The sequence below is a fragment of the Dermacentor albipictus genome, chromosome 2 (assembly GCF_038994185.2).
Source record: "Dermacentor albipictus isolate Rhodes 1998 colony chromosome 2, USDA_Dalb.pri_finalv2, whole genome shotgun sequence".
NCBI classification, from domain to species: domain Eukaryota; kingdom Metazoa; phylum Arthropoda; class Arachnida; order Ixodida; family Ixodidae; genus Dermacentor; species Dermacentor albipictus.
In genome coordinates, this window is record NC_091822.1 from 36446694 (window position 1) to 36463791 (window position 17098).

The 17098-nt window shown below is 46.8% G+C and overlaps 1 protein-coding gene across 3 annotated transcripts in view; it reads left to right on the top strand.

Annotated features, from left to right (window-relative positions):
- The window catches only part of LOC135920434 (sodium-dependent proline transporter-like), a 159035-nt gene that overhangs the window by 125313 nt on the left and 16624 nt on the right, over window positions 1-17098 (top strand). For 2 of the 3 annotated variants that reach the window (XM_070532798.1, XM_070532799.1), the window contains exons 13-14: window positions 398-498; window positions 9511-9666. In XM_070532798.1, the coding sequence (XP_070388899.1) occupies window positions 398-498; window positions 9511-9666 (257 nt within the window). The remainder of the gene's footprint in view (window positions 1-397; window positions 499-9510; window positions 9667-17098) is intronic. The other variant, XM_070532800.1, reaches the window with a different exon arrangement.

The window sequence follows — 17098 nt, forward strand, 5'->3', positions numbered from 1 at the left end:
TGCAGTGTTTGCAACAAAGGTCCTGCCTTGAATACTAAACCGTCTGCAGAATTGCGCATGCGCTCCAAGTTGTGGTGCTATCGCACTTTATTGCACAACTCCCCGTTTAGCTACGCAAGGTGATTGTAAAACTTGCAACTTTGACCCTAATGGTAATTGTCATATCTCTGCATGAGGTTCATATGGCGTCATATGTGTGCATATGTGTTCAATATTGGTGCGCCTATTGAATATTGTCTGCTGCAGTGGTGACATATTCAAAAAAACGAAAACTTGTATGGAGACAGCTGTTGACTTCTGCATGTCAGTTTCGTGTCTTGTAGACATATCGTGAGGGAGGAATGTGGATGTTTTAAATCTTTAGAGAAGGAAGTTTCTTTTTGTTTTCTTTTTGCAGGCCTGAAGAGATTTTCTTTTGACATGGAGTTCATGTGGGGCAGACCGCCAAACAATTATTTCGTGGTTTGCTGGCTTCTGTTCTGCCCACTCATAATGACGGTAAGTGAATACACTTGTTTGTACTGATAGATAAGATAGTATACGTAAAATCATATCTGGCAGCAGAAAGCAACCACAGCGCTTTCCAAACCTTACACACGGCCGTTTATTTTCTGAAGGTTTACTTTTTCAAGAAATGCAGGCGCGCGTCAGTGTTCATTCAGACAAGGCTGCTACTCGTTCATGAAGCACGTGGTCTGTTATATTGGCGGACGACTTCCTTATACTCTAGTTATGTGGGCCTCGTAGAGTTATGACAGCTAGGCTCAATCTGTTACAGGGTCTGCGAAACTTACTCAATGCTATACCAGAGGCCCCGAATCAGAGTTAGCTATGGCAGCTGCGCATATCAACGTGACTTTCCCGATTGCATTCCACCTGAAATGGTGTGCTCTGCCATGAAAAAGGTTTGTCTATGAATTGTTGGTGAAGTTTTCCTAGGATATTTTATAATCACGTAACATTGCTGACAGGCCTTGCTTGCTTCGAAGTCTCACTTTGTAGGCGTAGATCCACGTTAGCCTGTGCCATTGTACACAGACAGTAGTATCAAGTGGCATTTTTTCATACTGAAAGGAGCAAGAACGAACGGTTCGTACTTTTGAATACGTAAACACTTCTATGCCGACCCAATGAGGAAAACCGTCCGTCCGTCCGTCCATCACGTAAGACGAGTCTCCGTAAAGAATATGATGTATAAAACAAAATAAATACGAAAGGAAAAACGTTGATGGTGGTGAGTTTAGAGACTGGGACCCACTCTCAGAACCCTAGTGTGTTACCCACTGGGATAAAGAGCCACGTTGGCGACAGGTAAATATATCTGAACGATATGTATATGTTGTACCGGCGGTGCAAAACCAATGTCAAAGAAGAACAGTTTCTGTGAAGGCTTCGTTGAAAGATTTGGTAATGGTAGAATAAAAGCCAACTCCATGAAAACTTGTAGAGCCGACTTCGAGCATTGTAGACATCACGAAAAATTTGATGTTGGGGAAATTTAATGCCTAACACGCCATATCAGCGATGCGTTTCAGTGGTCTAGGGATGCGCCTTCCGTTGGGGCGTTCCTTCACCGACCGAAATGGCACCCATCTCTAGGGGCTCATGCACTTCGCGTCGTGCAACACGAACAGATAAACCGTCAATAAGTTGATAAGGATGATAAGTAGTGATGAGGAGTTATATGGCTGTCATCACAGTTGACAATGACTCCACGTGGATGGATAAAGTGCTTAATCGCGATAAGGGCTTACAGTAATCGGAACAATCCTCATGAGGTTGATAAGGACCGGTAAGCGTCGGGTTGAGCCCGCTAAGTTTGATAAGGACAAATAAGCGTTGATAAATGTCCGCTCAATGGCGATAAGGTTGATAACCAATGAGGATATGTAAGGGTCAGATCGAGTTCGATAAGGTTGGTAACGACCAATAAGGGGTGATGTGTTTTTATGCTGGTCGGATAAGATTCATAATGACATTGGGCTGCGTGGATATGGGCAAGTGGCACAAGGCTTATGCATACTTAGAAAACTACAGCGGAGCCACTGCCGCAGTTATTTCTTTTTTATCGCTCTTGGGCAGACAATGGAATCATTATTGAATGCGTCAAAATGGGGCATCAAAGCCAAGCTCCCTGTCTTTCCTTGGTTTCTCTCTATAAGACTTATGATGATAATAACACAGAGATGCGTGGGCGGAAACGAACATAAGTTCCCGCACTAATTTAACCTCGCCAGAGAGCGGTCATCATGACCGAAGACTACAGGGACGGAGTACATTGCTTGAAAGTCTTGGTACCAGGAAAGTGGACAACTACAACCATGGAAGTGGGGTAACAGTGGGCAGTTGAGTCAGTAATAGGAATTACGCGATAGTTCACGGAAGAAGTCTTCTCCAAGACTGTGTATAAGCCGATGAACTAAACTGGAACTTGTCACACAAGCCAGGAGTGTAGACTGGTGCCCATGGTAACACTTCATCGCCAGGCCAGAAGACCACGACGCGATGAGACGCCTTACAATTATTCTTGTGATCCTGCTGTCGGGCTCTGTCGGTTATTGCGGGAACGCTGGCCACAATGGCCGAGGCGGGAAACATATTGTTTGCAGGAGGATTGAGATTCATTGACAGGGGCAGAGAAGGAAGAAACGTCGAGAAAGGAAGCGCGAGTACGGTCATAAACAAGGTACAAGGACGAGTAAAAATTGCGTTGCAGTTTCTGCGATCTGGTAGAATATACATGGCTATCACGACAGAGAGGGCACATAAATATAATTTAGCCCACATATTGGTTTGAGAATGGTAACTAGGGAAACTATAACTTAAAGCTATTCGAAGCTTTTCTGTTCCAATTCTGCAATCATCCCTCCACCATTGATAAAAAAGTTTTCGGGCCAACCCTACTTAGCCTGTCTTTCATGCAACTTCACGGAAACAGCGATAGATCCTAATTAGATATGACGTGTACAAACTGGTTATGCATGAATATACCGTACATAGAAAAATTATTTCAGATTCTTAGCCTTTTCGCAATTAGCCCTCTACTATTGGTCAAAAGTTATGGGGCTGCGCCCAGTTCACCTGTCTCACGCGACGTCCCAAAACAACGAAAACTACCCGCGTCAAAGTGACGCGTACACGTGAAAGATATTGCTACGCGCGTGTGGTATTTGATTGTTTGAACAAGGCGTGTGGGTGCCATCATTTGAGAAAAGAGGAGGAGGAACGAAATGGGCTCGCGACTGTGAATCTAACCGGTCAGCGCTGCAACCGCTGTTGTAAATATAACCTGTAAATAGTTGCTCGTCTTACTGACTCGTCCTTTGGGTAACAATATAATAGTGTGCCGAACAAAACTTATCTTTTCTTATTCTGAATAGTCGGAGATGTTCCCGTTCCGAAAAGAAAAAAAAATGGCTGCCCGCTGACCACTCAGACACTGCCTACTCGCACCTGCCGAAGAGCATGGATTTATTTGCATATAAGAAAACTTCTTGCGCGACAGTATAGCGTTATTGATGCCTTTCAGCACGTAAACAACATCGCTGTGCCATTCATTGCTGAGAATCTGTTTTAGCGATATTCCTAACCTGCCGTTGCACGCCGCTACCATTTTCGACCAGCCAGTGCAAGCTAGTAAGGGGAAGTGGTCCACCGGTTATCGACTTTCACTGCGCTGACTCAGCCCCATCGAAGCCCTCTCCACTTGAGCGTGCTCCTGGCCTCTTTTCAGCCACTTAGATAAGGAAAAGCGCCCAATGTAAGCAACGCTACTTGTTTTGAAAGCAAACAAAAGTGGCCTCCTATAAACGAGGAGAACGTTTGATTGGGCTATTCAGACAAAGCTGCTGGTCACCACTGGATACTTGCGTGGGCGTTTGCGTAAATCTGACGTAAGGAGATTGAAATAAAAAGTGGCTGGAATAATTTGTGTAGTTTTGCGTTATAGGGTCGCAGAAGTTCTCTTGTAGGTAGTGCTGGGAGGCTATGAGGGCTTCGTCTACCAGTTGTGAAAGAAGTGCCTTTCTACGGTCACTCAGAAGAACACAAGGAGCCCCCATGACCGAAGCTTGAGGTTTCAATAATGAATGCAGCAACTTCGGAAGCACATGGAGAGCACGCAGAAGCTGCTTCAGCGTAATGCGTCAGGTGGTCGGCAGCTGTAACTATCCACTGATAATCAATCGGTGGGGGTCATGGGAAGGTCACCACACACGTCGGTGCTAACGATCTCTAATGGCTCCATCGCACACGGAACTAGCTCAAGCTGTTCGGAAGAAGCCGATGTTGGGCGCTTTCGGCGCTGACACAGGACGCACGAAGCCAAGTACCTTGCTTCACTAGCTGACGGGCCAGGACAGTAGAAGCAACTTCTGATGCCGTTGTAGGTTTTCTGGAAACCAAGGTGACCAGCAGTGAGATCGTCATAAACGGCCTTAAGGACATGAGGGTGAATAGAGCGAGATAGAACGGACACCCAACACTGGCCGCATTGATCATGGATATGACACTACAGCACGCACTTGTTGACCTGCAATTGTGTCAGCTGTGCACTAAGTCGGGCGATAGGCGGGCGTAAAGCTCCACGAAGGCGGCTTATGATACGTCCACTGAAGGAGTAAGCGAGTTGGTGAAAAGAAAACGGTCCATATTGTTGTCCAAAGGATGTTGGTCCAGAGCGGCTGAGGGCAAAACTGCTGTAGAAGAAACGCACCAGATCGAATCACGTGAGATGGCTGAGATCCGTCGCGGTAAGTAGCGGGTAGCGAGAAAAAGTGTATGCCTCTCGGTGCTTTTATCACACTTGTAGGTGATCTGTAGGTGTTCTCAAAGTCATATTCTTGGAAACCATGCATCCAGTGGCCAAGACGTACAACAAGTTCATGAGCGCGGAAACGATCCGTAATGAGGGTAAAATGTGGGCTGCGACGAGGGCGAAACCTTTATATGGAAGAAACAACATCTACACATTCCTGCTCAGTCATGCTGTCGTTCTCGGCATTGTTCAGCACGCGGCTGACATGCGCAGCGGCCCTCTCATGCGAAGAGTTGTCTTGTGGCAAGAGGACGGCCGCATAGTCGTTCTGATATGCTCTCGACGCTGTGCTTGTGTCGTGAGATGTGATCGCCGAATGCAACCCAAGCCCAAGAAGGGGCAAACCACAGCCCGGGTCAACAGGTGGCGCCAAACTAAAAAGGGGGAAGGGAAGGAAGAGGAAAGCGCGAAGCACGGGGAGTGAGAGAGCGTGCGCTACGGGGCTATGATGGTTGGTGACAAGGAGGTGGTGCCGGTTCGCGAAGCGGCTACAGAGCATGCCAAGGCCCATCGAGGAGGCAGCCCTGCTGTTCCAAGGAACCGAATTATTGCATGCACATCCACAGACGGCATTCCACGGTCGAGTTGTGCTTGGTGGATTGAGTTCACTGGTCATTCAGGCGAGAGGACCCGGGCTTGGCCCACAACCAAGGCTCCACCAACCGTTGCTAAGTGCTGATCCCTCACCCGGCTCTGCCAACGACACCCGGAGAACGCAGCTGCGACCTGGTAGTCCACAGTGCTGGCTACAATGACGAAGCCTTTCGTCGCAGACACCGTCGACGAAGGGTTGTGTGTATCGTTCCCAGCGGCGTCCTCGGTGACCACCCCGTCGTCTGGGCCGACGATACTGTCCGGGTGAATCAGGGTTTGCACAATCACTGTGACTTCATTAGCGAGTCAATCACGCGTGGAACATTGGATGACTTAGAGCAACTCCATTGCTTTGATTCGTTCCTGCTTGCTACAACGGCGTTTCCTTCCCAGCGCCCCCGTGTTGTATATGGAGGTTAATTCCTTTCATGAGCGCTTAGCCTGAAAAGAGCACATTTTGTCTACAAACGGCTGTGTCATTTGCACCATGCGGCGACACGCAACGAAAGCAACGCAAAGGCAATCTTTGCGTGCTTGATATTCACACAAGAACCTGTCATCAGAGTCGTGGAGTCGTGAGCACTAGCTTAGTGTGCAAAAAAGTACATGCGGTCTCATCAAAACAGTAAAGTTCAAGTTCAGATGTGATGTGCCATTCAGATGGTGCCTCACATGCCGCTCCTTGCTTTGTGCCTCCGCTTCACTTGCCGGCACGGGTGTACGAGCCACAAATACACGTGGCCTGATTGGGCCAGCTGCTCTATGTTGCGCGTAGGGGTTTACTGGTAGATACAATAATAGGCCCTCGAAGTTATCAAGGGAAAGAGGAGTGTAAGAGGGCTAATTCTCTGCAAAAAATGCAGGGATATGCGAATTGTACCGAAGCGGCGAGGCAGCAGATTAAGCGAGGGACCGACGAGATAAAAAGAGAAGTGACGCGTGGGCTAAGCGCAGTGGCAATCAAACGAACAGCCGCTGAATAAACTACCGAGACCAAGCGGTGCATCTCCATTTGCGGGGACCAAATGCGTCTGTGCCGCAAATGATGGCACAACAACCAGACCAAGGACAGAGACGCACTTGGTCGAAGACCAAGTCGTACGTCGTCAGGGGGTCGCGGCCCGTGGTTGTGGCGGTCCTCGAGTGAGCGTTTCCCTGGGAGGACGTGAGTTCATTCAGGCTTTGCGCTACGTCGGGAAAAAATGCTTCTGATTGATATATATAATCATTGAAGATGGTTTCTACCATTTTTACTTTGTCGTCTTTGTACAAAGGAATTTGGCAATAGCCAGTATGCACCAGGGACGCTATTACGTAAAGCTATTCCAAAGTTTTCTATTCCAATTCTGCAGTCTGCGATTGGTCAAAAACGCTTTTCGACCTCCCCCACTTCGCCTGTCGATCACGCGACGTCACGAAAACCGCGACAGCTCACCGCGTCAAATTGACGTGTACGCGATAAAGATGCATTAATATCCCGAACAAAACAGAAGTTTCTTCTAAATAGCAGCAGGCTGCCCCGTTCCGAAAGGAATAAAAAAAGGCTGCAGCCGATCGCCCAGGCACTGGCTACTCGTATCTGCCGAAGTTCATTGCCGGGTTCATTTGCATATAATAACATGTTTTCCGTGGCAGCGTAAGGTTTTCGAGTAATTTCGGCACTCTTACAACCTCGTTCTACCAACTCTTCTTTGCTAAGGATCCGTTTTAGCGTAATACGTAAGCTTTCGTTGCGTGTCGCCGCAATTTTCGGCCAGCGACCGCAAGCTAATTAAGAGAAAGCGGACCGATTGCAGACGCTGGCACCACCCTCTTCATCCGGTTATCAATTTTTAGTGCACTGGCTCGGCCACATCGAATCCCTCTCCACTTGAGCGTGCTCTTCGACTATTGCAGGCCAATTAGACAAGACAAGCCTGCTCAACATAGGCAATGTTATTCGTTTTTGAAACAAGCAAAAGTGACCTCCTATGAACGAGGAGAGCATTTGATTGGCCTCTTCAGACAACCCTGCGGGTCACAGCCTGATACTCGCCTCGGTGGTTACGCAAATTTGACTTCAGGAGATTGGAATAAAAACATATTGAAATGGTTTTTTGCTATAGGGCCCCAGGTCGCGATTCGAAAAGTGCTGGGTGCCTTGCAAGAAATTGAGGACAGCGTTTTTGCGCAACATAGGGTATACATTCTTGGTCGTGATCATGTTAAGCGCTCGGAAATATACACAAAATTGAAAGGTGCCTACGTTGTTTTTTTTTAACCATAACGGGGGAGGACCATGGGCTAGCAGAGGGGCGTATATTCTTCCGTTGAAGCGTGTCGGAGAGGTTTTCCACAACTATTTTGCGCTAGGCTAGAAACACGCGATATGGCCGGCCATGTGCGATGGATCACAATCCGATGAGCTGTAACGGAAGTCTTTCCCAATGTCAAAGAATGAACATCAAGCGACTCTTCATGCTTTTCCAAAAGAGGCAACCGTTGCATCTGCTAAGGGTCAGGTCGGAACTGATGTGAGCTGCAAGAGCGAATATGTACGCAGAAAGCCGAGCATAACAATTTCAGCGGGACCAGCTTGAATGGGAAACAGCAGATAGAGGCTCTGAGTCAGCAACGCAGGCCAAAGCGATGACTTTAGGAATGAAATTGTTCGCTCGTATCGCGTTTACAATGGAGACAGAGTGAAACCATTGGCAAATCGCATCAGCCCTGCTGCAGCGGCTTCTTCTTTTGTGAGGCACCATGCAGAAAATAATATGAATACCTAACCATGGTCGATGACGTCGGATAGGAAGACAACAATTTTCTGACCGGCAGTGTGTGGCTCAGTATGTGGCTCAGGATGTGGCTGAGCACGCAGCCCCTCCAGTCCTATGTCTCTACCAACACACGCGAATGTTGCTGCCTTACACGCCGTGGTTGCCTAGTGGCAATTGTGTTGGTCCTCCAAGCACGAGTTCGTGGGTTCGAATCCCGGCCACAGCGGCCGCATTTCGATGGGGGCGTAATGCGAAAACACCCGTGTATTAAGATTTAGGCGCGCGGTAAAGAACTCCAGGTGCTCCAAATTTCCGAAGTCGCCCACTACGGCGGGCCTCATAATCAGAAAGCGAATTCACCACGTAAAACCCCATAATTTCTGTATATAATGCCGTATAGATGCCTCCTGAACTTTCGCCGGCCTCCAGGTTGGCGTGGTGCGCTCATCATGCGCGCGAAGATAACTAGATTATCCACCCTGGACTTTGTCCCGTCCAGTTTGCTACTGTAATCTTAATACAGTGGCTGTAATTAAAGTTTCTGCCTCGCGTGTCGAGACTAGCGTCGTGCGTTCGACATGTGCCAAAGGGATAAGTTTCCCGATAAGGTGGAAGCTTGGGCGAGTTGGTGATTCAATCTTGACATGCTTGCACAGCGGGAAAGACGAGGACTGAAGGAAGAACACATCATATGCGCTGACTTCAACTGATGTTTATACTTTGAGGCTGGCCTGTCTTTCCAAAGAAAGATCAGTTGAAGTCAACGCCTGTGTTGTGTTGTGCCTTCAGTCCTCGTCTTTTATGCTGTGCAAACATGTCAATAATAAGTTTCGCCTTGGCGCCACTCATCAACGCTGTCCTTAGGCTGTTCTCAGCCGCCCACCGCGCGTCTGCCGGCCTCCTCCTAACTACCGTCCTGATATATATATATATATATATATATATATATATATATATATATATATATATTAGGATAGTTGCAATGAATGAGTGCCAGCAACACGCAGCAGCCAGCGTCTCCGATCTTCTTCTTCCTCTCTCTCCTTCCATCCTTCTGGAACAATATGGTTTAAGTGAGCCTGGTATATACCTAGGTGGGTTACTTTCTTGGCGATAATACATTTCCGTATACGTTATATTTTGTTTTATTGTTATCCATAAAGGGTCGAGATTTTCCAGTCCTGGAACTTACTGTAGGAAACATAATTTTTCCCGCCGGTAGTGGTAACAAACAATCTCAAAATTCAAGTAACTTCTTGTACCTTGTATATTTCAGTAGAACTTATTCCATTACGCTTGTCCATTATAAGTCTATGACTGCGCCTTATGCCGTATGCACAGGCAACGTACATTGATCGGATGCTGACCTACAATCCCCCCGTGTACCATGGCTTCCAGTACCCTGGCGAGTACGAGGCGCTGGCCTGGATTATCGGGTGCACCGGCTTGCTGCAAGTGCCCATCGGTGCATTTGCATGCGTTGTGGAGAACGTCAGGGTGAGTGGCAACTTGTTGAAGCGACAGATTTTTTTGCTCTGCTGCCCACTTTGCACTTTTTCTTTCTGGACGTTTATGGCCCACTTGGGACAGTATTTCACTAGTGTACACTGGGAACAAGATTAATATATAAATAAATATATCCACGATGAGTTGTGAACCCTCGTCTCCCAGCCAGAAAGCCGTCGCTATATACATTACCCAAACTTTTTTTCTTTACTGTCCATTTGGGTTACAAGCAAATATACGTTTGAAAGTTAAACCACATCCATTAAAAGATGACTAACATTAAATATAGTCACCTTGACTTTTCTTTTCTGCGAAGTGCACCGTGGTTGTTTAGGCACGCGTTCGCCATTTAAATCTGCAGCTTGTCTCTTGTAATGAGCAAGCTAGAGCTAACAAACACGTACATGAACGCAAAGTTGCCTCCACTGGAATATTAAAGTAGCGAGTAGCGAGCAAACGTGGCACGGCGTTTTCCGTAGATAATGCAGGTAGTATTCAGATGACATCAGGAACGCCACCTTATCGTCCTATCGAACAAATTAACTGCGCTGCTGAAGCATGACCAGGAATTAGGATGGACGGATCTAATGAGCGTCCCCTTTGGAACGGGCCGGTGGGTTGCGCCACCAAGCTCTTGCTATTATACTGCCTAATATACTACTTAGGTTAAACAGTAAAAAAGGAAAAAAAAACACTATGAACTCCCCCAACCAAATTTTCTGATCCGCTATTGCAAACTGTGCTTTTGTACGTCTTCGTTTCTTGTCGTTTCCCTACTTTTCTTCCACCAATCCTCCAATCGCCTCTTACTAGTCCCTACTGCGGACATGTTTGTTCTTCCACTATTCTCGCTGAACCCAAGCGTTTCAAGGAGGCTAGTGGTGCCTAAATCGACCGCTGGGTAGACGTCTTCACATTCTAATAAAACACGCTCCATAGTTTCTCTAGCTTTACCGCAGCAAGCACATGCATGTGCATGTGCACAAGCACATGCACATGCTATAACTCGCTTTATAGGCGCGTGTTTTAAGGCATCCCGAGCTCGCTTCGAAAAGTAATGATCTTCCCTTTGAGTTATGATAAATTGTTTCTTTCCTGATTTCGTTTTTTTCCTCTTAAGTAGTTACTCATGGCGATTTTTATTCCGTTGCCGCCACCCATGAGATTATTTCAGCCTCTCTGAGTTTCCGCTTGACTTTTTTTGTTGCGGTGTTGCCCACCCTACAAGCCGCATACATGCCGGTAAGCTTTCTAGATATTTTCCTCAACTGTGAATCAATGTTTTTCCTGTACAGATACCTGAACACTCTCCCAGCCCATTTACTTTCTTCCATATTCCTAAGCCGTTCTTCATACTTAATTTTACTGTGAGCTTCCCTCACTTCAAATCTAGTCCAGCCCATGTCAACCTGCACAGCTTCATCTGTAGTCTTCCCGTGAGCGCCTAATGCGAGGTGGCCCACTGACGTTTGGATCCCATTGAGTCCTGATTGTACCCGTGATTTAAAGCAAACAACCGCATTTCCAAAACTAAGTCCTGGAACCATTACACCTTTCCACATACCTTGGAGCACCTCGTACCTATTGTATCTCTATAGCGCTCGGTGCTTCATTATGGCTGCATTTCTGTTATTGTTTCACTTCACTGTTATTGTTTTTTCCTGTGTTTCCATATATATATATATTGCCTTCGTTTATCCTATACAAAGGTATTTACATTCTGTTACCCGAGGTATTTACTGGCCCTCTATCTCCGCTGTCTGTTCGCTGTTTTTATTGAATACCATAAGACCTGATTTTCTAACGCTAAATTTGAAACCTAGATTGTTGCCTTCCTGCCCACAGATATTAGCCAGACGTTGCAAATCACTTTGCTTGTTTGCCAGCAACACAATGTCGTCTGCATAAAATAAACCTGTAAGCTGCTGCTCTACAACTGTACGCGCCTGCTTGTATCAGAGATTAAAGCCGATATTACTTCCTTGTAGCGCCCTCTCCATACTCACCATGTACATCATAGACAGCAGTAGGGATAAAGGGCACCCTGCAGTCCCTTGTTGATATGAACTTTCCCCTCACTCCTCATCCCTTCCCATTCAACGCAAACGGTATTTTCTAGGTAAATCTCTCTCAAAAGCTGTAGGCAATCGACCCCTAAGCCTTCCCCTTCCAGAATATACCACAAAATGTTGCGGTCTACGTTGTCATAGGCTCCTGTAATCTCTAAAAAGGCCACATATAACCGTCTGCTTTCTACTTTTGATATTTCAATACACTGACTAAGAACAAATGAGTTATCTAAATTCCTACCTATTCTGAAGCCATTCTGAAGTTCTCCCAAAATGCCATTATTCTCTGCCCATGCTTGAAGCTTTAATTTGATCGCCTGCATTGCTAGCCTGTATAATACCGATATATATACTCAATGGTCTGTACGAGTGAATTCTATCTTTCTCGCTATTGCCTTTATAAATTAAAATAATTCTAATTTGTCGCCAACTGTCTGGTATTCGTCTATCTTTCAAAGTTTTTTCCACTGCTTTCACCAGAGCTTCCTTACTTTTCGGTACTAGTTCACTAATCAGCCCAACGGGAACCTCGTCTAGCCCTGTGGCTGGGTGCTTAGGAATGTTCTCTTCGGCTTTCTTCCAGTTCAAATTTGTCAGCAGCAGTTCCTTTTCCATCTGGGTTTCTTTCATGTTCTTTTTTTTCCCTTCAAATACAACCTCGTCATTGCCTTGGAAAGATTTGGATATAATTTCGGATATAATTTATTGCCGCTTCTCCTTCCAGTTTGTTTTCATCTTCGTCTAGGATATGTTGTTGTACTGTTGTTGACTTCCTGCCCAATAATTTTATGTGGTTCTAAAATATTCTAAATGCGCACTTCTTTTTTTCACATATTTCTTACAACCAAAGCTTACATTCCCCTTTTAATTTTTCTTGCACCACAATTTGAACCATAGACGTTTTCTCCCGGTAAATTCTTCATTTATTTGTTACTTCATCCTGCGACAACTGCGCCTTCTTTGCCTGCCTGTGCGCTCGGGATGCTTTCTATCGTACGGCGATCGCTTCTCCTATCGCCCTGTTCCACCAGCCTTTTGGCTTCTTTTTTCCTTTCCAACGAACATGTTGTATCTTTTTCCGTATATCTGTCGTTATTACACTTAGAAGCTCACTATATTCCCATTCTTTATTTGGTCATTTGCCAAGTTCTTCTTCGACTGTAGTGACTATATTTGTTATTTGTTCAGCGTTCAAATTTCTACTGGCCATTTTGCACTCCTTGCTATCTTTCCCAACTACACACCCCATTTTCAATATGATGCATTTATGGTCACTCCCTATGCTGCTAAACCCTTCCTCATCGATGACCATTTCTCTCAACTTATCATAAACTCCTTCTGTCATCAGACAGTAATCAATGGCTGACTGCTGGTTTCCCCCTTCCCACGTGATCTGCCCCTTACACTTAGGCCCTGTATCCACGATAACGAGGTTATGTTGCTCACAAAAGTATCGCATTGACTTCCCGTTGTTGTCGTTATAGCCATCTAAATCATGTATGTGTCCATCCATGTTACCTATTAGGATAAGTTCAGCACCATTCCCGAAACCCTTAATATCAGCGCTTATGCATTCCACTAACTCTTTATTCTTCTCTGTGCAGTTATTTACGGCCAACAAATAGCTTACGCCACGTCAAGCTTTTTTCCCACTCATCGTACCTGATAGCCAAAGATGCTCTTGACATTTTGAATTTGCTCTTTTGCATTTGGCTCCCTGATGGATGAGCATTCCGACTCCCCCTCCCTTTCTTTCTGTCTTAGTTCTGTTGCACCCTTCTCAAACATAATTAAACATCACTGGCGGCTCTTGCGAGTCTCTAAGGTGTGATTCTATAACCGCATACACCCCTATTTGTTCTCTATTGAACTGCTCCTCAATTTCTACCCACTTTTCTTTTGTTCTGCCGCTCCGCATGTTTATGTAGCCTATTGCATGGCGAGCTCTCTTTCTTGCTTTCCTTTTTTTCTGTTATTGACGGCGATGCTCGTCTGAGGGTCTGCTAGGAGACCTTCTTCATTACTATCTACTCTGGCCTCCTGAGCGCCGTGGGCTCCCTAAAAAGCAACAGCGCGGCCACCAAGTCGCCAGCCCACTTCTCGTGCCAGCCTGCAATTGAAGTGGATCCCATCCCGTTTAAAACCACCACACCTTCTCACTTCCCTATTTACTTCGACAACCTCGAAGCCTTTCTCTCGGCTCATTTTCCATATTATTGGAATCCCACCGATGGCACCGGCTGTTGGAACTTCAGTGCTGACACCCGTTATTGCAATCGGACTGCTGGCGCCCGTTGTTGCAAATGGGTCGCAAGCCCCAAGGGTAGCGTTGGCCTGGCGGCCTGGGGCACACTGGAAGCATCCGAAGGTCCCGGCAAAGCATGAGTCGACTGCTAACAGAACAACGTGTATTCTAGCATCGCAAAGAGCGGGCGGTCAGGTCGACCGAAGTGGAGAGACGGGAGAGCACGTTACTCAACAGAAGAAATCGGAGCCTCTCTCTTGGCGTCCGGGAGCAGCTGCTTTTATACTCTTGGCGTCGCGGGCAAGAAGGAAGGTCACGGGATGACACCACGTGACAGCGAGGCACGGACGGACTGCGAGACATGTAGAGGCGAGTGTAGTGACGCATCAGCCGGGCCGGCGCCGGTCAGACCTCCTCGCTTCACACTTGGGGAGCTCCTCTCCCCGGCTGCCGCGCTTTGACAAGCGTGGGCACACACACACACACGCACACACAAAGACACGTGGCACTGAACATGCCGGGACGCGCTCGGCGGGGATGCGTCGTGGCCGCTCCAAAGGGGCCAAAATGTCCACCGCTTTGAACGAAGCCCCGGCGTCCGTTGCATCCGCGCCGGCTACACCGCGCGTCGTAGGCGAAACGTAACAATATCGCCTCATTAGCAGCCAGTACGGCTCTCTGTACGTGACTATCACGTACAGGCACCTGCGGCACCGTGCACACCACGATCTGCACATGAGGCGATAGCTCACCAAGTCGTCCACCCCTTTCGCCTAGCGCTGGGATAGTCCTGTCCCTTTCCTGTTTAGGACGTCATTTAGTCCACCTGCTACTATGACAAGGTTGCGCACGTGGGCATTTTCCGCGAACTTTTGCTCGCTCCCTGACAGAACCCAGTGTCCGCCCTGAAAATGTCCGTACCGCCACTCTTTTATTGCCTTTCACCCTCTCCACAATTGCTTCTGAGCACTTGGCCAGGTTTGAGTCGCTGGCGATAATGGCCCTTTCACTCTCTCCTACCTCTCCCTGCTTCACTTTGTCATTTTCCGCGTTATTCGGACTCGACAATGGGGATTGTCCCCTGTGCTCCTGCTTTTTCCGCGTGGCGGTCTCAAGGTAGGTGCCGTCCTTTACAGCTAATCCTTCAGCACGTTGCACGCATTCCACGTACTTTGGTAGCATTCCCTCTCCTGTCACTTCGGGGACTGCGGTCCATTGTCACGCACATTCTCATACACAATGACGACCCTGTTCCCCTTTTTATCGGCTGCTTCAAGTCTATTTTCAACCACATCCGTGCATCACGCTCCTTATTTAGCTCATTTTGAGGTCTTGCACCTGTTTGACACGCTCTTCCTGGAAAGCCTCCCATTTCTTGAGCCTAGCACCGAAATCACAGTGTATGCCGATTGAGTCGGTTTCCTCACCATTTAGCTCGTTTTTGTGCTCTTCAACCTGTTTGAAAAGCTCTTCCTCGAAAGCCTCCATTTTCTTGTGCCTAGCATCGACATCACAGTTTGTGCCGATTGACTCGGTTCCCTCTCCATTCTCGTCCGTTCCCTCTTCTACCTTGAGGGACCCCTGCGCACTGCCTGCTTTCGCGGCTTTCTTTCCCTGTATTGCACGGCTTTTTTCTGATGCAAATACTATAATACTATATTAATGCAGAGCACGTGCTTTTTAGAAAAAACCGATGCGCGCAGGACCCAAAGCCTCAAAATGTCGCAAAGCAACTCTCACCAATGTTTCAAAAGCAATCAATAGCTCGGGGACCCAAGGTATGACACGCTCTCGCAAGCGCTCAACCACGCGGCCACGCCCTCACTTTCCTACCAAAACCATCACAGTAAAACCACTAGTAGCTATTAGTCTTGCCCCCTCCAAGCTACTGTTTAAAGGCAACAAGCGCCCAACGTCCCACGCGGCTGCACGTGTTGAAGAACATGGCGCGAACGGATGCTCTAACCTTCCTCCAAAACCAAATGTACACGAAACACACCCGCGCACACGAAACACGAGACAAAAAAAGAAAAAAAAGTAAAGGAAACCGCGCAATTACTATTTAAAGGTAAAAAATCAGCAAATCAAAAACAGGTGCAAGCTCAAAGCATGTGCAAGAACTTATGATTTCATCGCCGCCATGGAGCCTCGAAAAGCGTGTCCATTTGCCACGAAATCTCATAGAATACCTAGAATCTCACAGAATCTCATAGGATGGATGGATGGATGGATGGATGGATGCTATGAGCGTCCGCTTTGGAACGGGGCAGTGGGTCTCGGCACCAAGTTCTTGGGACAACGCCGAACAGCGCATCTAGCGGCCGCCCCGTAAAAACATGCGCGTTCTCTAAGGGAGGGCGTAGTTTTTCCCAATTAACTAATCATAGAAGCTATCTTTCAAAATATTCTCATGGAACTAAGCTTGGCGCGCATAGCCCGACATCTGATGCAAACGGTAACGCTACGCAAGGCCGTAAACTCGTTCAAAATTGCTGGCGAAGTTTTAAGTATGGGAGTCTATGGAAAGCTTCAAATTTTGGAGGCTTCTTTCGGCTGGTAAAACGCAATTTTCGATAAAGCTATTGCATCAGTTCCTATATTCCTGGGGATTATAAACTTTAGTGACTACTCTTTCAGTTGGTTGCAGTAGCAGCTCTTGAGATGGCAAAAAAAAAGCCGTTGCAAAATCGCAGTTTTCTAAACAAGGTCGTGGAATTCGTTGTGGTAGACATATAAACCTGGTTTTTGCCAGCAGCAGCGGGTCTAAATATTACCCGAGCGCTCTGAACAACAGCAAATCAAAATCAATAATAACGCGAACGCTAGTTCGCAGGTTCGAACCCAGCTGCTTTTTTCGTTTTTTTTTATCGCTTTGTCGCTGCTTAGTCTGCTAGCTTTCCTCCAGATGGCATATTACAATATGAAGGTCATTTATGTATGGATTTTGTTTGGTTTCTTTCCATTTGCACCAACATGTTTGTACAAAAATTAGCTGGCCGCTTTCGGGAACATGCGAACGTTCTTCTGACCTTCCATTTTGATTTAGGATATAACGTATTTTTGACAATAAATGCCGAGAACATCCTCTGAAAATTCATTTCTTCCTTAA